The 23,247-nt window shown below is 36.9% G+C and overlaps 1 protein-coding gene and 1 long non-coding RNA gene across 8 annotated transcripts in view; one reads left to right on the top strand and one right to left on the bottom strand.

The window, feature by feature from the left end:
• The window catches only part of Ufd4 (ubiquitin fusion-degradation 4-like), an 87,630-nt gene extending 69,211 nt beyond the window's left edge, over positions 1–18,419 (bottom strand). For 3 of the 6 annotated variants that reach the window (XM_089464334.1, XM_089464335.1, XM_089464336.1), the window contains exons 1-3: positions 18,010–18,418; positions 11,806–11,854; positions 8,059–8,198 (exon numbers count right to left, since the gene is read on the bottom strand). In XM_089464334.1, coding sequence (XP_089320460.1) covers positions 8,059–8,198 — 140 coding nt within the window. In that variant the 5' untranslated portion in view covers positions 11,806–11,854; positions 18,010–18,418. Of the gene's footprint in view, positions 1–8,058; positions 8,199–11,805; positions 11,855–17,980 lie in introns of all 6 variants that reach the window. The other 3 variants (XM_089464332.1, XM_089464331.1, XM_089464333.1) reach the window with 3 other exon arrangements.
• Positions 3,655–4,455, top strand: LOC149270044 (uncharacterized). Of its 2 annotated transcripts, XR_016269167.1 has the most exons (3): positions 3,655–3,739; positions 3,809–3,843; positions 3,904–4,455. It is a non-coding gene; the product is annotated as an uncharacterized LOC149270044 (long non-coding RNA). The 2 variants fall into 2 exon arrangements; XR_016269166.1 differs by having other exon boundaries at positions 3,729–3,843.
• Positions 18,420–23,247: the final 4,828 nt, after the last annotated feature.

Consider the following 23,247-nt stretch of genomic DNA (forward strand, 5'->3'; position numbering starts at 1 on the left):
CCATTCTCGCCTTGTGGCTAGGAGCGTTGTCCCCTGGTTATTTCACTTAATTTTTATACCCTGAACCCATTTTCAATGGGATATCAGGGAATAATGGTTTTGTTAAAATGTATGTAACAGGCAGAAGGAAGCGTGGCAGACCCCACAAAGTATATATATTCTTGATCAGGGTGACGAGCTGAGTTGATTTGGCCCTGTCCGTCTGTCTGTCCGTCCGTCTGTCCGTCTGTCCGTATGTATGAACGCGTCGATTTCAAAAGATATAAGAGCTAGAGACTTCAAATTTTTTTTTAAATGTCCGTAATTACAGCGCGCATATCAAGTTTATCATTAAAAATCGATAACTCATCCCGATCTTTTTTTATCGATAAAAAACCTTATCGAAAACCAGTTATAAAATTATATCTTCTACACCTTTATTGCCAGAGTCTCCAAGTTTTTAATGTATGCTTATATGCAATTTATACAATTTCGGGTTTTGTTCAAATTTACCCCCCACCCTTAAATTCACCCCCTCACCCTCACTTTTGTAAAAAGCGTATTTCAAATACTAGAGACTTGTGCTTTGGCAATTATATGCATATTCATGTTATAATCATAATCTGAAAGTTTCATGAAGATCGTACGTCCATAAAAAAGTTATTAAACAATTAAGTTCTCATAGTAAGCGCACACTGCAGCCCATGCGTGTTTATGCGTGGGGTTTTTTTTTTTATTTTATTTTTATTTTTTTTTTTATATTCGTATATTGACAATCTTTATACAAGTTGCAAGTTGCGTGGTGGCTAGGATAGTGCGCTATGCTTGCGCAAGCACTGTGCGCTACCTTAGACTGGGACAGCTCGTCTTCTCATTCGCTCGACTCTGCGGAGCTCCATCATCACTGTGGCCGCGAAGGTGCTTGTTAGTTCCCAAGCTTCCTCCGATTCCAGCATGGCGTTGACTATGTTGTCCGCTCTGATGGAGCGGCCCACTGCCTCTTCCAGACGACGCCTCTACTCCAGGAGGCGTCTTCCACATGCCCTCGCTCGCACCAGGGGCACTCGTCAGATTCCTCGTGGCCAAAGCGCTTCAAATAGCTCCGAAAGCATCCATGACCCGAGAGGATCTGCGTAAGGTAGAAGTTTACCTCGCCGTGTTTACGGTTGACCCATGGTTCAAGCTCCGGGATGAGCTTGTGCGTTCACCGCCCTTTAGCTGAGCTATTCCACTTTCTTTGCCATCGTGCAATGCTGTTCGCCCTGATAGCGTTGAGTCGCGCAGGCGCGTGCGAATTCCGCTCCACGGCTTCGGCGACCAAGTACTCCAATGGTACCATACCAGCTATGACGAGCGCCGCGTCATCGGAGATAGTCCTGAAAGCGCAGCTGACTCTGATTGCGCTCAGTCTGTAGATCGCGCAAATGCCCCGGCTGTAGCTCGGCGTTGCCATCGCTCTTGCCCATATTGACGCAGCATAGAGGATGACGGACCTAATGACGCTCATTAGAAGGAGACGTCGTTGCTGTTTAGGTCCCCGCGTGTTAAGCATAATTCTCGAGAGAGCTCTACAAGAATCAGCTGCCTTTTTATGCACATACTCTAAGTGCTCGCGGAAAGTTAATCTTGTGTCTATCATGACACCAAGATACTTTATCGCCCTCTTTGACGCAATGGTGACCCTGCCGATCTTTATATTGGCAGTTTCCACTCTTTTGCGACTGCTAACTAGGACAACTTCAGTTTTGTGTGCCGCTAGCTCGAGCCCAGCTCCAGTCAACCAGCTTCGTATGCGATTGATACTTTCGCTGCACATATCCTCTGTATCTTTGAGCCAATGGTGTGCGCACCTGCTGGTAGTTCCAAGCGCAGTACGCCGTCGTACATGATATTCCATAGGAGAGGCCCCAGCACAGAGCCTTGGGGTACTCCAGCTGACACTGTATGAGTTTGGGGACTCTCACTCGTATTGTATACCAGTGTTCTTCCTCTGAAGTAACTCTTTATTGTTTCTTTAAGATATTTAGGGATATTATATTGTGACAGTGCATTCAGTATCATATCCGAACTATCTGTATTGAAGGCATTCTTTACGTCGCAGGGTCGCGCTAATTCAGTACTGCTTCGTCCCATGCTTCCATCTTGTGCCATGGATGGCGGAAGTGGCCAGACCAACAACCTTGTTTAGCGCATCCGTTGTTGACCGGGCCTTCCGGAATCCAAATTGATTTGGTGACAGGCCTCCGGCGCTAGTAATCGCAGTCTCCAGTCTAGAGCAGATCAATTTCTCAAACACCTTTCCCATGGTGTCTAAGAGACAGATCGGTCTGTATGAAGATGGCTCATCTGGTGGTTTGCCAGCCTTGGGTAGCAACACCGGGTTCTGGGCTTTCCATTTTGCCGGGAACGTCTCTTGAATTAGACATTCGTTGAATAATTCAGCGAACGTACTAGGGTGCAAGGCGAGGGCTAGCTTTAGCGCACGATTTGGGATCCCGTCCGGCCCTGGAGCAGTGTTGGTTCTAAGACCCTGGAGAGTTACTATGATTTCTTCCTCTGTGACTAAAACAATTTCAGTGTTCGTTGAGCCCTGATCAGCAGACTCGGACCCAGGGGCGTGAATGGAGCTTAAACGTTCTGGAGCGTTTCCACAATCGATTTAAGCTCCAGACGATCCGTATTTATTACATGTTTATATTTATTAATCTTATAATAAAGAGTCTGACGTGACAAATTATATTCCTTAGCGAAATATCCAAATACCCTTTAATATGAAATAAATATACGGATCTATTAAATCAAAAGACAATTTCTCAAAAATTTCTTTATAAACACTCAAAGTCCGCCTACAAACAACGAAATCACGCAATGTCTAAATACAGTCTGTCAAGAATGAGCTGGCACACTGCAAAAAAAATATAATTTTTTGACTTTGGATGCAAATTAGATAGTCATTAATGCAAAAAAAAACAATTTTGTTTTTTCAAATAGGAATGTGTTTAATATTATTTCATTAATTTAAATATAAAAAAATAGAAAACAACATTCAGTATGTAAAAAACAAATCAAGAAAAACAAACATTACTCATAAATATCAGTGTCAATAATGTGTTGGCACTGAGCGTTTTTGACATCTGCTTTGCTCTAGTTCTTAGAAGTAACAGTATTTTACTGTTATCTGTTGATATTTTATGCATCTATGAACGTTTTCTTTTACATTTCTTGCCATTTGATTGTCAATTTTCGCTAGTTACGTATTTAAGCACACATTTAATATTTTTTTTAAATGCCTGGAAAGCGATTGAGCTACTATAACCACGAGATGGGCAAATCCGTTCCAGAATTGATTGACCCGTTTTCTGTACCCAGGAGAACAGTTTATAATATCATAAACCGGGCCGAAAAAGAAAACAGGCTGCCTTTAAAGACGGGAGGAGGGCCGAAAAAAAAAGATCTCTGGACGAGTAGAGCGTTTTATTCTCAGAAAAGTGAACGCTAATCCGCATATTTCTGTAAGAAGTCTTGCTAAAGAGCTGAAACAAGAATGTGGCATAGATGTCTCACATGAAACGGTACGCAAAGCCCTCATGAGCCATGAGTACAGTTCGAGAGTAGCGCGTAAAAAGTAGTGCTGCAAAAATATCGGATCGGAATCGTTATAATCGATATTTTCGAATTTTGGCAAAAGATCAATATGGGTTTCTTAGTATCGATATATCGAAGAAAAAAAATGGTTATTCTTGGCGTTGGTTTTAACTGTGTAAGAAGCGTATTTTTTTAATTTTGCTAAATTGTATACAAATTGATTGATTTAATTTAATTGCAATAGAAAGAAAAAAATGGATCAGTTTTTGGGAAGAAAACGTAAGTACAATTGATATATCCTATTGGAAAAGCTTGGAGTCATAGCTTGTGTGTTTTAAGCGCGGCGAGGGTGGACTCCGATGAAGAAAATAAGACCGTGGGAGCCCCAAAAAAATCCGAAGTGTGGAAATATTTTGAAAAAGGAAAGGATGGTTGTGCGGTGTGCAGAAATTGCTTTAAGGTCTGCAAAACAAGTGGAAATACCAAAAGCCTAAAAAATCACTTAACACGCATGCATCCATCGCTGCAAGAGAGTGAATTGGCACCCAAGTCCGGTAGCATTTTGCACTTCGTAAATAAAAAATATGAGGCAACGTCCTCTGAGAGCGAGAGGATGTTTAGCAAAGCGGGAATGATTGCTAATTCCAGAAGGGCGTCATTAAAACCGGAAACAGTAAACAAACTATTTTTTTTTTTTTTTTAATAAAAACCAATGGGTTTTGTCTTAATTTCTTTTTTTTTTTTCAAACTGCCATGGAGGCAATTGTTTTTGTTATTATTATAATATAATTTTAAGGAGCATAGTGAATTTGAGCTTTAATGAATTGCTGTTTTAGGTTTAAGTTAATGAAAAATAATTTGGTTTGGTTGAATAAATTTGTTTTTGTTTGATGCTGTTGCTTTTATTTTAATCTTGAAATGGTTGCCATTTTATCCATTAAGAAGTCATAATTAATATAAATATTATAATAGCTTCTAAGCAAGAAAATTAACATTTAAAAGAAGTGTTCGATATATCGTTTTTATCGATCTTTTTCTCTGAAAAGATCGTGAGTATCGATATTACGGAATATCGATTCTTTTGCAGCACTAGTAAAAAGCCTCTGCTATCGAAAGCAAATATAGAAAAGCGCTTAAATTTGGCTGTTAACCTGGTTTGTTACCCCACAGAATATTGGGATGACGTAATATTTTGTGATGAAACAAAAATGATGCAGTATTACAATAAAGGTCCTTCCAGGGTATGGCGCAAGCCATTGAGGGCTCTTGACAGAAAAAATATAATCCCCACGGTTAAATTTGGCAAATTATCGGTGATGATATGGGGGTGTACATCGACCAAAGGAGTCGACGAGATTGCATTCATTGAAAACAATGAATGCGGAGCAGAACCTCCAAATTTTGAAATAAAATTTGAGAGCGATTGCGGCTAAATTTGGCTTTATGAATGGCAACAAGCCAAATTTTAAATTTTATCAGGACAACGATCCGGACCATAAAGAAATTAATGTTCGCACTTGGCTGCTTTACAACTGTGGCAAAGTGATTACATACTGAATGTTTTTTACATACTGAATGTTATGCTTTCTATTTTTATATTTAAATTAAAGAAATAATATTATATTGTGTTTATGCATTAATGACTTAGATATTTGCATCCAAAGTCAAAAAATTATATATTTTTGCAGTGTGCCAACTCATTCTTGACAGACTGTACTTATGTCGCTGCAAAAATCGTTGGCTTCTGGCATTTGTTATCAGCAGAAAGAACTGACACAACATGATAGACAAAATAATTCGGAAATTTACAGTTATTAATTTGCACTTTACTTTGGCATTCATTTTCGCTTCGTTGAATGCAATGGTACTTAGAAAAAAAGACTAAAGTGAAATGTAAATGATGTGAGTGTATCTAAGATACCGGAAAATGTCTTTCTAAATTTTCGACGCCCCTTAACTTAAGCCTTACATAAGTAGATTGCACGTTTTTGCAAAATAAGAGTTGCATTCAGGGCCAGGGTCCTAAATACTTGAAAATCCTAATTGTATCAAATTCACACTTTATATGCAAAATTTGGACACAATTTTTATACCCTGAACCCATTGAAAATGGGAAATCAGGGTATAATGATTTTGTGAAAAGTATGTAACAGGCAGAAGGAATCATCGCAGACCCCATAAAGTATATATATTCTTGATCAGGATGAGGAGCTGAGTCGATATAGCCCTGTCCGTCTGTCCGTCCGTCCGTCTGTATGAGCAAAAGGATCTCAGAAGATATAAGAGCTAGAGAGCTGAAATTTGGCATGTATACTCGTGTATACCATAGGCAGTACAAGTTTATCATATTTTTTCGATAGCTCATCCGATAACTTTTTTATCGAGAATAATCAAAAAATCGATATTGTTTTTGAAGCCTAATTTGAACACTTTTATACCTGGATACTTCAAATTTGCGTTGTATATAAAGTTAATAGCTACAAAGATTTTGTAATTTACAGACTTTGTATACCACGCCCCCTAAGCCCCCAAAATAAAAAATTAAAAAACGCATTTTAAGTACTAGAGACTTGTGCAAATGTAGAATGTACACACATACTAACCATATGATTACGCTCTGAAAGTTTCATTAAGATTCTATGTCTACAAAAGAAATTATTCAATAAATATTGGGTAGTCTAAAAAGTTTTTTCGTATTTTGCCAATAGCTGTCGTTGGCGTCATATATCTCCAGTGCAACAAATCACATGATGTACACGTTATGGTGTTCGATTGGTAGCACTTTAAGCTTCGATTGCCAAAAAAAAAAAAAAAAAATGTAATTCAAAGAATTTGAAAAGTTACAGCTGTTCAAAAATGAGTGAAAATAAAGATGAAATTCGCTATATTTTGAAATTTTTGTATAAAAAAGGAAAGAATGCCACGCAAGCCACTAATGAAATTTGTGATGTTTACGGTGACGATGCTCTATCAGTTCGTGTAGTACAACAATGGTTCGCTCGCTTCCGTTCTGGAAATTTCGATGTGAAAGATGCACCTCGCTCTGGTCGACCAATCTTTGAAAAAGTCGATGAAATTATGGAAAGGATTGACCAGGACCGTCACATAAGCAGCCATAACATCGCAAATGAACTAAAAAATCGTCATCAAACGGTTCTGAACCATTTAGAAAAGGCTGGCTACAAAAAGAAGCTCGATTTATGGATACCACATGAATTGTCTGTGAAAAATTTATTGGACAGAATTAACATTTGCGATTCTTTGCTGAAACGAAATGAAATCGAACCATTTCTGAAGAGAATGGTAACAGGAGACGAAAAATGGATCAAATACGACAATAATGTGCGAAAAAGATCATGGTGCAAGAGTGGTGAAGCTCAACAAGTGGTCGCAAAGTCAGGATTGACGGCTCGAAAGGTAATGCTGTGTGTTTGGTGGGATTGGAAAGGAATAATCCACTATGAGCTGCTTCAGCCTGGTCAAACGATTGATTCGACACTTTACTGTGAACAACTGGTGAGATTGAAGCAAGCAATCGAAAAAAAACGGCCAGAACTGATCAACAGAAAGGGCATCGTATTCCATCAGGACAACGCCAGACCGTACACATCTTTGATGACCCGGCAAAAACTGAGAGAGCTTGGCTGGGAAGTTTTGATGTATCCACCATATAGCCCTGACCTTGCACCTTCGGACTACCATTTATTTCGGTCAATGGAGAACTCCCTTAATGGAGTAAAGTTGGCTTCAAGAGAAGCCTGTGAAAATTACTTGGAGAAACCACGAATGTTTTACACGAATGGAATTAAGTCTCTAGTGGAAAAATGGCAAAAGGTGGCCGACCAAAATGGTGCATATTTGATTTAATAAAGTTTATTATAAATATTAAAAAATATGATTTGAAGTTTCACTACAAATACGAAAAGACTTTTTAGACTACCCAATAAATTCTCATAATATTGCCCACATTGCAGCGCAGCCCAAGCGCAGTCGCTGCTAACTGCGCAGTCAGCAGAACGCGTGCTTATAAGTGTATGTGTATGTATGTGTGCATAAAAGAAGTCCAGAATGATTAGAATGTCAACTTGGAGGGTTCAGGGTATCTCCTAGTCGAGCAGTCTCGACTGGAGCCTTCTTACTTGTTTTAACTGCTTTTACGTAAGGTTTCTTGTGGCACAGATATGGCTAAATAGACTGTTTGTCGCCATGATAAATTACACAAATACTTGATAGGGTTTGCAGCGCATCCTTCTGCCAGTTACACTTATTTAACAAAGCATTATACCCTGAATTTCCATTTCTAATGGGTTCAGGGTATAAGTATGTATAATTAAATATGTATAATTATATATGAAAGCAATTATGATTTCATTACAATATGGAAGACAACAGCAACAAGTCGTTTAAGTCATTAGATATTTAAAAAAAATTAGTATATAAAATAAATCTAAGCGATTAATTGTAACTTCGCCGGCTTCTAGAAAATAAACTTACCTTTCGAAACATCGATCAACATTATCGGACATTAAAAGAAGCATACATAGCTGCTCTAATGCGATTAATTGCATGTCCCTTTCATCTCCTTGGCCCATCGATAACCATTCCAGCAACGTTTCGGGATCAACATCGCCCATCTGAAACAAAAGTAATAATTTTATTAGCTTAACATCATCAACTAAAAGAAAACATTATCAATTAAAATTTGAAAAAAAAACTTGATTGTTCTAACAAATTTTAATGTGCAACAAATTTTAGAAGACATGTTGAAGTGGTAGTTCCTATTCAGAGAACTACTTTGTTCAATGTTTGTTAGAGGCTCCAGTATGCGTATGTGTGTAGTATACCATTCTGTTATTGGAGCAGTTTCGAGCTATTATAGGTCAAATTAATATATAATAGTAATAAAGCATTAATAAAGTATTCATTAATGTACTCCAAACTAGTAAGAAAGCTCTAGTCGAGGCGGCCGACTACGAGATCCCCTGAACCTTTCGAGAAACTGATATTTCAATAATTATTCGTATATGCACACATACACGGACACACACAGACATACGTACCCACGCATAAACACGCATTGGCTTACTATGGGAAGTAAATTGTTTAATAACTTTTCTTGTGGATGGACTATCTTCATGGAACTATCAGATTATGAATATATTGTATGTGTATTTGCCAATGCACAAGTATATAGTATTTAAAATACGCCTTTTACAAAAGTGAGGGTAAGGGGGTGAATTAAGGGTGGGGGGTAAATTTTGACAAATCCGAAATTGTAGAAAATGCTTATAAGTATACATATACTAAAGACTTTAGCTTTAAAGATGTAAAAGATATAAATTTATTCCTGGTTGTCGATGTTTTTAATCGATAAAAAATAACGGGAGAAGTTATCGATATTTAAAGCAAAACTCGCTATGCGCGTGCTACACACGGACCTAGGAAAAAGTTCAAGTTTCTATCTCTTATATCTTCTGAGATCGACGCGTTCAAACATACGGATAGACGGACGGATGGACAGACATACGGACAGGGCTAAATTGGTTAAATCGATCAAGAATATATACACTTGCTCGCAGAACTCTGCGTACACTTGCAAACAAACACCTATTTTTAAGTTTACATGTATATTGTATTTAATATAGAAGACTTAAGGCAATACTTCTTTTTGTATAACAATTTTCATTTATTTTTGAACATAATTATGTTTTCATTTTATTATTAAAACTAAACCTAATATTAACAAGTAAGAAAGCTCTAGTCGAGACTGCTCGACTACGAGATCCCCTGAACCCTTGGAGCAATAGATATTTCAATAATTTTTCGCGTCTTTCAGCTTACACAAGAAACGCGCGCACACACACACGCACGTACGCACATACAGGCATACATACACACACACGCATACAGACACACATACACACACACGCATACACACACACATATACACACACAAGCACCCACGCATAAACACGCATGGGCTGCAGTGTGCGCTTACTATGAGAACTTAATTGCTTAATAACTTTTTTTGTGGACATACGATCTTCATGAAACTTTCAGATTATGATTATAACATGGATATGCATGTAATTGCCAAATCACACGTCTCTAGTATTTGAAATACGCTTTTTACAAAAGTGAGGGTGAGGGGGTGAATTTAGAGGTGAGGGTTAATTTTAACAAAAACCGAAATTGTATAAATTGCATATAAACATACATTAAAAATTTGGAGACTCTAGCAATAAAGGTGTAGAAGATATAATTTTATAACTGGTTTTCGATAAGGTTTTTTATCGATAAAAAAAGATCGGGATGAGTTATCGATTTTTAATGATAAACTCGATATCCGCGCTGTAATTACAAACATTTTTTAAAAAAATTTGAAGTCTCTAGCTCTTATATCTTTGGAAATCGACGCGTTCAAACATACGGACAGACGGACGGACGGACAGACGGACAGGGCCAAATCAACTCAGCTCGTCGCCCTGATCAAGAATATATATACTTTGTGGGGTCTGCCACGCCTCCTTCTCCCTGTTACATACATTTCAACAAAACCATTATACCCTGATTTCCCATTGAAAATGGGTTCAGGGTATAAAAATGACACCTCAAAAGTCTGCGTACAGTTTAAGTTTGCTGCGTACAGAGTTGGAATTCACGATCACCGTTAGTTTTTGCATGTTTCTTTAATTCCCTTCCGCTGATTTGCGTAATTTGCTATCACTTTGAAAAGAAATTTGGCACGCGTTTCATCATGGAGCAAAAAGGGAAAGAAATATCGGTAGAAGTTCGTAAGCTTATATTAAAATATAGGTTAGAAGGCAAATCCTACCGAGAAATTGGTCTATTGGTAGGCAGAAGTCACTCTTCGTGCCAAAGAGTCTACGACAATTATGTCTCATCGGGCTGTATATTGTCAAAGCTTCATTCAGGCCGCCCACCCTTGCTCACGGAACGAGAGAAAAAACGTATTGTCCAATTGGTACCTCAAAATCCAATGATATCTGCTCACCAAGGACGTCTGGAAGTTGCAGAACGTTTCTCCAAAACTGTTTCTGAGGAAACCATTCGACGCACTTGGAAAGAAGCGGGCTATCATGGCCGCGTTGCACGTAGGAAGCCACATGTATCAGAGGTGAACAGGAAAAAGCATATGGACTTAGCCAATGAGCACATTTCCAAGCCTTCTAGCTTCTGGAAAAGGGTAATTTTCTCAGATGAGAGCAAGTTTTGCCTATTTGGCATAAAAGGAAAGAAAATAGTATGGAGAAAAAGCGGAACAGGGATGGATAAGGAAAGTTTATTGCCTACAGTAAAGCATGGTGGAGGTGGTGTAATGGTGTGGGGATGTATGGCGGCTAGTGGCGTGGGAAATCTCTCTTTTATAGAATCAACAATGAACCATAAGGATTATATAAAAGTTCTTAGTGAGAATCTGCATCAGAGTGCCCAGAAATTGTACCTGGAGGGCGAATTTTGCTTCCAACAGGACAATGATCCGAAGCATACAGCCCACAATGTAAAGCTCTGGCTACTTTACAATGTAAAAAGCCAACTCCGAACGCCTCCCCAGTCCCCAGACCTCAATCCTATTGAGTATCTATGGGACTTACTCGAGCGTAGGATTCGGCAGCACACCATAAGGTCTAAGAACATGCTGAAGGAGGTCATGATGGAAGAATGGGGCAAAATAACTTCAGGACACTAAAAAGCTGGTTGAGTCAATGCCTCGTCGTCTGGCTGAGGTGTTAAAACGAAAAGGATATCCTACAAGATACTAACAACTAACAAATTCCAGCGCTGTACGCAGCAAACTTAAACTGGTTATGTTTTTTGTTTATAATTGTTTTTAATATTAGGTTTAGTTTTAATATTAAAATGAAAACATAATTATGTTCATAAATAAATGAAAATTGTTATACAAAAAGAAGTATTGCCTTAAGTCTTCTATATTAAATACAATATACATGTAAACTTAAAAATAGGGGTTTGTTTGCAAGTGTACGCAGAGTTCTGCGAGCAAGTGTATACTTTATGGGGTCTGCCACGCCTCCTTCTGCCTGTTAAATACATTTAACAAAACCATTATACCCTGATTTCTATTACTATTACTACTACTATTAATATTATTACTACTATTAATATGACATATACATCTACGCCAACACACATCGGATTACTTTTGTAAATTTATAGCTTTATAATTATAGCTTTGTTTACATGATACAGTGCTCTTACATTGTTTTCTTAATTTCCAACAAAATATACAGTTGCGGGACAATTAGATCTGAAAGTAATAGAAAAAAATATATATTATTATTAAAACAAGTAAGAAAGCTCTAGTCGAGACTGCTCGACTACGAGATCCCCTGAACCCTTGGAGCAATAGATATTTCAATAATTTTTCGCGTCTTTCAGCTTACACAAGAAACACGCACACACACACACACACACACACATACATACACAAACGCATACACACACATACACATAACCACACACATATACACACACATACACACACATACACAAACACATACACACACAAGCACCCACGCATAAACACGCATGGGCTGCAGTGTGCGCTTACTATGAGAACTTAATTGTTTAATAACTTTTTTTATGGATATACGATCTTCATGAAACTTTCAGATTATGATTATAACATGGATATGCATGTAATTGCCAAAGCACAAGTCTCTAGTATTTGAAATACGCTTTTTACAAAAGTGAGGGTGAGGGGGTGAATTTAAGGGTGGGGGGTAAATTTTAACAAAAACCGAAATTGTATAAATTGCATGTAAGCAATTTGGAGACTCTAGCAATAAAGGTGTAGAAGATATAATTTTATACCTGGTTTTCGATAAGGTTTTTTATCGATAAAAAAAGATCTGGATGAGTTATCGAATTTTAATGATAAACTTGATATGCGCGCTGTAATTACGAACATTTTACAAAAAATTTGAAGTCTCTAGCTCTTATATCTTCGGAAATCGACGCGTTCATACATACGGACAGACGGACAGACAGACGGACAGGGCCAAATCAACTCAGCTCGTCACCCTGATCAAGAATATATATACTTTGTGGGGTCTGCCACGCCTCCTTCTCCCTGTTACATACATTTCAACAAAACCATTATACCCTGATTTCCCATTGAAAATGGGTTCAGGGTATAAAAAAAAAACTGTTATTTCAATATTAAATTAATGGAAAGCATATCTCTTTTAATCTATTTATTTATAAAAAAAATAAAAAAAAATAAAAATTAAAAAAAATAAATAAATAAAAACAGCAAGAAAATAACAAAAACTAAAAAAAAGCTCATAAATTCAATGTCACAGCTTATTTGACCCACACTGTTTTAAGAACAGTTATATTCGCGTAAAATGAATATTAAAGGTACTATTTCAGCTTTTATTTTGACTATTAAATTTGCAATGTGAAGCTAAAGTATTCTTACCATTCAAAGTGAGATTTTGTCAAGGAAACACGTATTTGCAAAAATGGAAAAGCGCACAACAAAACAGCAGCGGTAATCGGTGCTACACCACTTTGAATCGCGGCGCGAAATTGCAGAGTTCGTTAATTTACCCGAATCTACAGTAAACAAATAATATACTTATTTGTTTTTGAAAACAGAGTGCGAAAATTAAAATAGCACCAAAGCAAATGCAAAGTTTAAGAAGTTCTCCTAAATATATTTCTCAGTGTATTGATCTACTTTTTGCTTTTTTATCCAGCCGAAATGGAAATTCTCACAAAAAAGTTGGTCGCTAGGTTGTTCAAATAAAAAGATCTACAATGCAACTCCATAAAAAAGTGATGAAAAACACGGACGGCGTTGAGCCCTGTCCCAACATCATGTCATTCGACTCACTCGCGAGAGTAAAAAGGATCCTTTTAAGTCGGCTACTCAACTAAAGAAGGACTTAAACATATCAGCAAACGACCAAACAGAACGGAAATATTTAAGACATCACTATTTCAATACTCGTGGCCCCATACCATATTTGAATATAAATCACATTTCCAAACGGATGGCATTCGCAAAGCAACACAAAAATTGGTCTGACCACGAATGGAGAAACATACTTTGGACTGAAAGTAAGGTGGAAAAGGATCGCGGTCCTAAGTGAGACGTTCACAGAACTCGAAATTCAATCCTAGATGTACAACAAAAACCATTAAACATAGCGGATCAGGTGTAATGGTATGAGGATGCTTTTCGTACTGTTGTGTAGGCTCAATTCACTGGATCAAAACCGTAATGAACCGACATGTTTATATACATATATATATATATTGAAAAAAGTGACGCTGAATCAATATGCCACTAAAATGGGTCTTCCAGCAAGGCGATGAAGGAATGGCTCAATCAACCATAAGGTGTGGCTTGCGCAGTAGCCGAACCTGAATCCAATCGACAGCTTGCGGGCGAATGTCAAAAAAATTGTTTCTGAATCTAATCCAACTAATGCAAAGATGTTTTGGGAAGCTAAAGGGGAGCTAAAATTTTTCTTAAACAATGCCCGCACTTGGTCAAATCCATTCCTAGGCGCTGTGCAGCCTTGATTGCCAATAAAAGCAACACAACCAAATACTAAACTAAAGTAATATTTATACTCATTCTCGAAAGTGAAATGAGTATATTGCTTTTGTGCAATGTCCGTCTTGCTATCCGTATGTCCGTATGAAGGCAGTTTAGTTCAGTGGTATTTAAGCTAGAGACTTGAAATTTGGAGCACATACTCGTGTATCTCCGATCTATAGTGCTAAAATTGTCCCGATCCGCCCACTAGGGGTGTGGCAAATCGGAAAATGAATTTTCCGATATACCAGAAATCATGTTAGTTGAAGAGCTAGAAAGCTGCAATTTGGTATGTAGGTCCGCGTCGACCACCCAAGATCACGAGCTATGGTGGATATATCTGCGCACATTGGGGGCGTGGCAAATCGGATAAAACTGAATCTCCTAAAGTAGTAAACCTAAAATGCTAAAATTTTGCACGTAAGCTGATGCTTTAATTCTTTAAAGATAAAGATATATCTACGCCTACTAGGGGCGTGGAAAATCGGACCTTGAAGATATAGTGATTTTTCGAATTCGGCTATATTTTGGACACTATTGATGCTAGAGCTGACCAAAAATGACTCTACGGCCACTAGGCGCGTGGCAATCGGCATGTATAGTGCCTAAATTGCGACATTTATATGCGCGAGCCATATATATATGTATTTGAATATATAAATAAGCTTAATAGATATTCATAATAAGGCTGGAATGCTTGATGTTATGCGTGCAGACTTATATATACATATGTGTGTATATGCGTATATGTATTTGAGGGCTATTTAGGAAGAAACAAATTTAAACTTATAAAATTATTCGACTAAGAAAAATAAAAGTATTAAGTGCGATTCATTAAAGGTCGCACCTTCCCAATAAAATATATATTTTATAAAAAACGAAATATGTATGAAAAAATAATAATAATAACAATAACATCGAAGAGGTTTCGAACCTCCCCTACTCTAACATTAGTTGCGTCGCCTTTAGCACCCGTGCCACTGCTTTGCTTGATCAGCTAATAGCTAAAATAGAATAACTTAATAGCAGAGCTTTATCTGTCCAGCAAATCCAGAAATCAATCGAAATTCTAAGAATAGCAATGATGTACTAGATATAAAGGCTATCTATCGATGATAGGGATGATAGGGACGGACGGACAGCAAGACAAACATTGCTCAAAACTAATATGCTCTTTTCTTTTTCGTGAATGAGTATAAACAAAGAATCATATTTCCGTCAAAAAAAAGTTTACGTGTTCTTACACACGCAGTGGCCACAACGTTTCCCTTAGAAATAACAGTCATTTTTAAAACATATGTGCAATATCTTCAAAGTTTATACTACTTGGCAATATCCGTAAAAAATTAAACCCATATGAAGGAGAGCCAAAATAATGTCCAGAGCCAGGTCGCCGATCTGAACAGTAATCAGCCATACTAGAAACGTGGCTGAAACAGTCATACTAAATCTGGAAGGACCGTCTGCACTTTCGGCTCGCTTGCTAAGCCCCACTTTCTAACGCTATACAGATTGCATCATGAATAATCATCAATAGTCAGTCAATTAGAAATGCTTCGTAACGCCATTAAATCATACGGACACTTCCCACAAGAAGCCATAGTTGAGGCGTTTACAGACAAGCCGCTTTGGACTTTAGCAGCAAGATGATAAAGCACGACGGCAGTGACCAAATGGTTTACAGTTAGCTGAAACGTTGCCGACTACTTTTAGGCCATCGACATCCTCAAAACAATTTGGCTTTTGGTATAAATTTCATTTTTGGTATAGGGTCATTTTCTACTCAAAATAAAATAACAATTCGACTTATTCATTGGAGACTTCACCACATAGTCCAGCCAATAGAGCAAAAGTGGGATGTACTTGAAATAATAATAATATTAATCAAAAATACCATATTAGCAACAAAACAGCCAGCTAAGAATATCATTGCAGTGGTAGAGTTGATACGTGGAAATGGTTATGGTAGATTTCATCTGAGAAGTGATATAAATGGGGGAACGTCCTGCTAGATTCTAAAGTTTAATAAAAGTAAGTAGACTTTTGAAGACACAAATATAATAAAATCATTTTTTTTTAACATGTGACCTAAGAAAAAGATGGCTAATTATTAAATAATAATGTGTATTTAATAGAGTATTTTAAAGTCCGCCACTAAAACACTTTTTTTATTTTTACGAATTTACAGCATATTTTGTGAAAATGTATTGAGGCTACGGCGACATTAGTGGCAGTGTCTGTAAATTTATTCATGCACATCCATATACAGTATGTCCATTAATTATTGCAAAACAAAACAAGTAAGAAAGCTCTAGTCGAGACTGCTCGACTACAAGATCCCCTGAACCCTTCGAGCAATAGCTATCTCAATTACTCTTCGCGTCTTTCAACTTACACAAGACACACACAAATACACACACACACACAAAATGGGTTCAGGGTATAAAAAGTACAAATTCAACTTTAACCATCATACTTTATTAGGAACGAAGTATGCAACGAATTAGCTCGTTTTTCGTCTTAGGACTTCGTTTAACGACTTTTTTCTTTAGTAAAGCCCACAAATTCTCAATAGGATTGATATCCGGGCTCTGGGGTGGGGTATCAATAACTTTGCTGCAGTTATAAAGTAGCCAATTGCGACACAGCAGCGAATTATGTTTCGCAGGTATCCCACACCTTTCGCAGAAATACAATCCCACACCATCACTGATAGCTTGCCAAACTTAACAGTGGGCACAATGTTTTTGGCGTGGAGGTCTGTTTTTGGTTTCTGCCACACTTTTCCAGGGCCATCATTGTAGAACAACATTATCTTTGTCTCGTCGCAAAAGATTACGTTATTTCAATAGTCATTAGGACAGTCAATAAAACTTACAGCAGACATAAACGGCTTCTTCCTTGCCACATGTGAGGAGTATTTGTGTAAATTGAGAACTTTTCTCACAGTCTCGGGACATACTGTCTTTTGAAAGTGTAATTTAATGTCCGTCACCAACTTCCGGAGACTTCTGTGTGGTTTGTTTTCCACTGTCTTAAGAATTTTAGAACAATCCCGTCTAGAGCTTTGCTGGTCTGTCTTTATAGCTGTTTAGTTCCAGTCTATTTTCTTTTTCTGGCCGATTAAAATAATATTATAAACTGTTCTAAGCTTAATAGTAAACATTTCATCTAACTCGTTCATGGTTTTTCCTTTGATAAAATTATAATACACTAATTGTATGAAATTGTCATCGGTGCGTTTACCAGGAATTGCGAAAATTCAAATTGTATGAGAAATGGTAGTGATTCCAAGACTTTATTAGAAGACTTTTCCCCGTCTTCTTTCAACTAATGTTTGCATTTTGCAAAGAATTAATAGACAGTTGATATTTGCTATTTTATCTTTTGAATTATTTTGTATGTTTTTGTTGCTATTCTTATTGTTATTATTTATTTTCGTTAATACATGAAACAAAGTTAATGTAAAAAAAAAAAAAAGAAAAAAAAATCGGAGAAAATGTGCCTTTCCTAATAAAATATAATCAAGTTTAATTTGTACGACTTTTTTTGTTTTACAAACAATTAATGGACATACTGTATATACATATACATACATACATATTTACGTATGTACACATTCTTATGCTATAAAAATATAAAATCTACGCAGTTATTGCAGCTTATTTAAAAAATAAATATAAACAGAATGATTATATAATTAATAAATATCACTGTAATTAAAATTTATTATAAATATTAATTTTGTTTATCCTTCAGTTTTTTATAGCTTTGAAAAAAATTTAGCAAAGCAGATACATACTTACATATGTATGTATGTACTTATATATACACGTGAATTTAATAATTACCTCAAGCACCAAAACTTGGCACTTCATATCTCCAGCCTACAAAACTTCTTATGCTTTACTTAAATACACATTTGCAAATTTTCACAAGCTATTTTAGTATTAATTTTTTTTTTTTTTAATATTGCCTAAAACTAAATGTCTATTGAAAACACACATACATGCTACAAACATTCACAAAGAGCTTACAGCTATTCGATTAAAACTCCAGCTTATCGATTATTTTTGTATATGTAATATTCTATATTCAGATTTCAAATATAAAGTATTTTCACAAGCTACATCTAATTACTTAATTCAATAAAGAAAATTTTTGTTTATTTTTTAACTTTGTCAACAACTTTTGGTTCTAAATACAAATATTTTTTATATAAATTATTTTCTGATCTCGGTCGAAACGAGGGTTGTCATACGTTTTTGGAGGTAATGTTCCGGTGTCCCGACCTGACACGCAATTGTCACGGTTTTCTACTCTTTCGATAAACAAATCTTAATTTTGACAAAATGCAACTCAGAAGACGAAAGAAATAATACACTGATGGGTATAAGATTTTATATTTCTTTATTTTAAAATGTATAGTGGTAAAACCACTAACCATACAACACACAGATTGGATATAGCGAGCAACGTTTTTAACGTGCTATTATTTGCTCGGGCAATGTAGAGATAGCTTGATAAAATCAAGCGCTAAAAAAAATTGATATACATATTTTTATATGAAGCATCGATATGTGCTATTTATACTTATTCACGAACGCAATTCATTTCGGCGCTATTAAAGCTAGAGTCTTGAAATTTGGAAAAGCGTGTATATCTCCGATTTATAAAGTGGTTAGACTTTCCGGATCTGCCCACTTGGGGAGTGGCAAATCCGAAATTCGGAATGTAGATCCGCGTTGTAATTGAGATACTAATAACCTCCTCTATCGATGATCCAAAAATAATTGTTACGCCTTTTTTGGCGCGTGGCATATCGAAAATACCCTGTACTTTTCACATTTTTGGAGCGTAAGCATCCAAATATTACAGTTAGGTTACCGTTAGCTCGTTCTAAGAACTGGCCAAAAATGAGTGGTCTATATCCAGTAGGAACGTAGCAAATCGGGAAAATCTGCCTTTCTTAGAGTATTAGCGCTTAACTTAGCTACTAAATTGCTGATGGCATATGAATGACTATTCTGCAGTTGGTAACACCCGACTGCAACTTTCTTACTTGTTTTACCTTAGTTTATCTATCTCTCTGTCCCATTCTCTATGTACGTAAAATTAAGCATTAGCACACAAAAATAATTATAATATATTTCTTCGCGACCGTTCCATTGCTGCCCTTCTAAGTGAATAGTGAACGAAACTGGACAAAACCGAAATTGTATAAAATGAATATAAGTATACATAAAATTTGGAGAGTCCAGCTTTAAAGATGTAGGAGATATACATTTTTTACTGGTTTTCGATAATGTTTTTAATAGATAACAAAATAACGGAGCATGTTATCGATATTTAAAGCAAAACTCGATATACGGGTGCTATACACGGACCTAGGAAAAAAATTTGAAGTCTCTAGCTCTTATATCTTCTGAGATCGACGCGTTCAAACATACGGACAGACGGACGGACGGACAGAGCTAAATTGACTCAGCTCGTCGCCCTGATCATGCATATATATACTTTATGGGGTCTGCCACGCCTCCTTCTGCCTGTTACACACATTTAACAAAACCATTATACCTTGATTTCCCATTGAAAATGTGTTCAGGGTAGAGGTGGGCACAAGCCGGGTTTTTATCGGGTACCCGTGGGCACCCGGGGTTACCCGTGGGTATGGGCTGAAAAATCGAGTTTCGGGTTGGGTGAGGGCGGGTGCGGGTTACGCCGCTCAACCCGTTTTACCCGAAAAAATCATATTTTGGAGACCATCAAAAGCATGATGGTTGAAATTTATTATATGCAAAATGATTCAATTGCGGACGCGAGAATTGAGAACTCTCCGACATATTTTAATCTTGAATTTCTAGAGTTTTCGGGCAAAAATCAACCAAAAAAAGAAAACTTGACGAACCTGGCAAAAGTGCAATTGATAAATATTATGCCACACGCTATAATTCAAACTTGTCAATCTTAGATTTTTGGCAGGAGGCAACGGACCTTAAATTGTGGCAAAAAATATTTTATGTATTCCGGTAAGCTGTGCAACAAGCGAGCGAGTATTCTCCTCTTCTAGACAAATTTTAAATGAAAGGCGAACAAGGCTACTAAGCGCAAATCTTGATATGCTCTTTTTTTTTTTATATAAAAACATGTACATGAGCGAGTATTCTCCTCTTCTAGACAAATTTTAAATGAAAGGCGAACAAGGCTACTAAGCGCAAATCTTGATATGCTCTTTTTTTTTTTATATAAAAACATGTAATATTTATGTAAACAATATTGTAATTTTTAAGAATTACATTTTTGTTTTGTTTGAGAACAATCATCAACAATCAGCATAGCTCGCAAATAACTGTTAACACTTTTTCGTTGTCTGCAAATAAGTGTCTTTCACTGACACAGTCAAAAGAACTCAGACAGAAACTGTTTTTGTCGCGTCTGGGTAAGCTCGCTCGCGCTCTGAGGGAGACAGTTATTTCTGTTTTCGTTTCGCTCAAGCCAAACACTGATCGTTTGCTTGAGTCAAATTAAGATTGCTGCGTTCTTTTTGTATGTATGTATGCGAGTATTTACATGCACACGAAGTTCTGTTGAGTTTATTAGTCAAACTGTTTTTTGCTGAGAGTCTTTGTGTGAGGGAAAATCGTGTTAGTCTTTACGCAACACTCATGTGAAAGCGTCACACGAATGAGTCATTGCATTGCGTCTGAGCGAAACAGATTCTAAAGAAAACAAGTATGAAAGCTCTAGTCGAGACTGCTCGACTACGAGATCCCCTGAACCCTTGGGGTAATAGCTATTTCAATAATTTTTCGCGTCTTTCAGCTTACACAAGAAACACGCACACACACACACACATACACAAACATATACACACACTCACATACACACACACATACATACACATACACAAACACATACATACACATACACAAACACATACACACACAAGCACCCACGCATAAACACGCATGGGCTGCAGTGTGCGCTTACTATGAGAACTTAATTGTTTAATAACTTTTTTATGGACGTACGATCTTCATGAAACTTTCAGATTATGATTATAACATGAATATGCATGTAATTGCCAAAGCACACGTCTCTAGTATTTGAAATATGCTTTTTACAAAAGTGAGGGTGAGGGGGTGAATTTAAGGGTGGGGGGTAAATTTTAACAAAAACCGAAATTGTATAAATTGCATATAAGCATACATTAAAAATTTGGAGACTCTAGCAATAAAGGTGTAGAAGATATAATTTTATAACTGGTTTTCGATAAGGTTTTTTATCGATAAGAAAAGATCGGGATGAGTTATCGAATTTTAATGATAAACTTGATATGCGCTCTGTAATTACGGACATTTTTAAAAAAATGAAGTCTCTAGCTCTTATATCTTCTGAAATCGACACGTTCATACATACGGACAGACGGACAGACAGACGGACAGGGCCAAATCAACTCAGCTCGTCACCCTGATCAAGAATATATATACTTTGTGGGGTCTGCCACGCCTTCTTCTGCCTGTTACATACATTTCAACAAAACCATTATACCCTGATTTCCCATTGAAAATGGGTTCAGGGTATAAAAAGAGTGACGCTCAGAGCGAGTCGTGTCTGCACAATTTTTTTGGTTATGATGCGAAGCAGAGCATAAACGAAAAAACGATCAACTCTCATTTGCGAGCTCTGATTAGTGCTGCAAAAATATCGGATCGGAATCGTTATAATCGATATTTTCGAATTTTGGCAAAAGATCGATATGGCTTTCTTAGTATCGATATATCGAAAAAATGGTTATTCTTGGCGTTGGTTTTAACTGTGTAAGAAGCGCATTTATTTAATTTTGCTAAATTGTATACAAATTGATTGATTTAATTTAATTGCAATAGAAAGAAAAAAATGGATCAGTTTTTGGGAAGAAAACGTAAGTACAATTGATATATACTATTGGAAAAGCTTGGTATCATAGCTTGTGTGTTTTAGGCGCGGCGAGGGTTGACTCCGATGAAGAAAATAAGACCGTGGGAGCCCCAAAAAAATCCGAAGTGTGGAAATATTTTGAAAGAGGAAAGGATGGTTGTGCGGTGTGCAGAAATTGCTTTAAGGTCTGCAAAACAAGTGGAAATACCACAAGCCTTAAAAATCACTTAACACGCATGCATCCATCGCTGCAAGAGAGTGAATTGGCACCCAAGTCCGGTAGCATTTTGCACTTCGTAAATAAAAAATATGAGGCAACGTTCTCTGAGAGCGAGAGGATGTTTAGCAAAGCTGGAATGATTGCTAATTCCAGAAGGGCGTCATTAAAACCGGAAACAGTAAACAAACTAATTTTTTAACATAAAAACCAATGGGTTTTGTTTTAATTTCTTTTTTTTTTAAACTGCCATGGAGGCAATTGTTATACCCTGAACCCATTGAAAATGGGAAATCAGGGTATAATGGTTTTGTTGAAATGTATGTAACAGGCAGAAGAAGGCGTGGCAGACCCCACAAAGTATATATATTCTTGATCAGGGCGACGAGCTGAGTCGATTTGGCCCTGTCCGTTTGTCTGTCTGTCCGTCTGTCCGTCCGTCCGTCTGTCCGTCTGTCCGTATGTTTGAACGCGTCGATTTCCGAAGATATAAGAGCTAAATGACCGTATATACAGCGCGGACGTCGAGTTTGCTTTTAAAATTAGATAAATCATCCCGTTAAGTTTTTATCGAATAAAAACATTCAAGTTCAAATCAGATGCCACTATAGCTAATTGTGAATGATTTTTCTTTTTTTTAAATTTCTCAAATATTCAATATAATATGTAGATCATATGCTGAAAGTTTCATTAAATTCCGTTCAGTCAAAAATTGATAAAAAATAATCAAATATTTGGCCAATTAACAAACGCACATGCAGCAGCTACAACAAAAACATCAGCTGTTAGTTTCGTTTAGTTTTGGTAGATGGCGCAGCAGCAGTGAATCTATTTGAGTTTTGCCAGCGCCACTAGCAGGAGTGGGGTGGCGTAGTGTGTTAGCTGCATGACGCTCGATCGAGAAGTCGCGGTTCGAATCGCGATCGGTGCAACTGATGTAAACTTTTTTAAT

Source organism: Drosophila arizonae, chromosome 3 (genome assembly GCF_054131065.1).
Source record: "Drosophila arizonae isolate 15081-1271.41 chromosome 3, UAZ_ARI_1.0, whole genome shotgun sequence".
Lineage (NCBI taxonomy): Eukaryota > Metazoa > Arthropoda > Insecta > Diptera > Drosophilidae > Drosophila > Drosophila arizonae.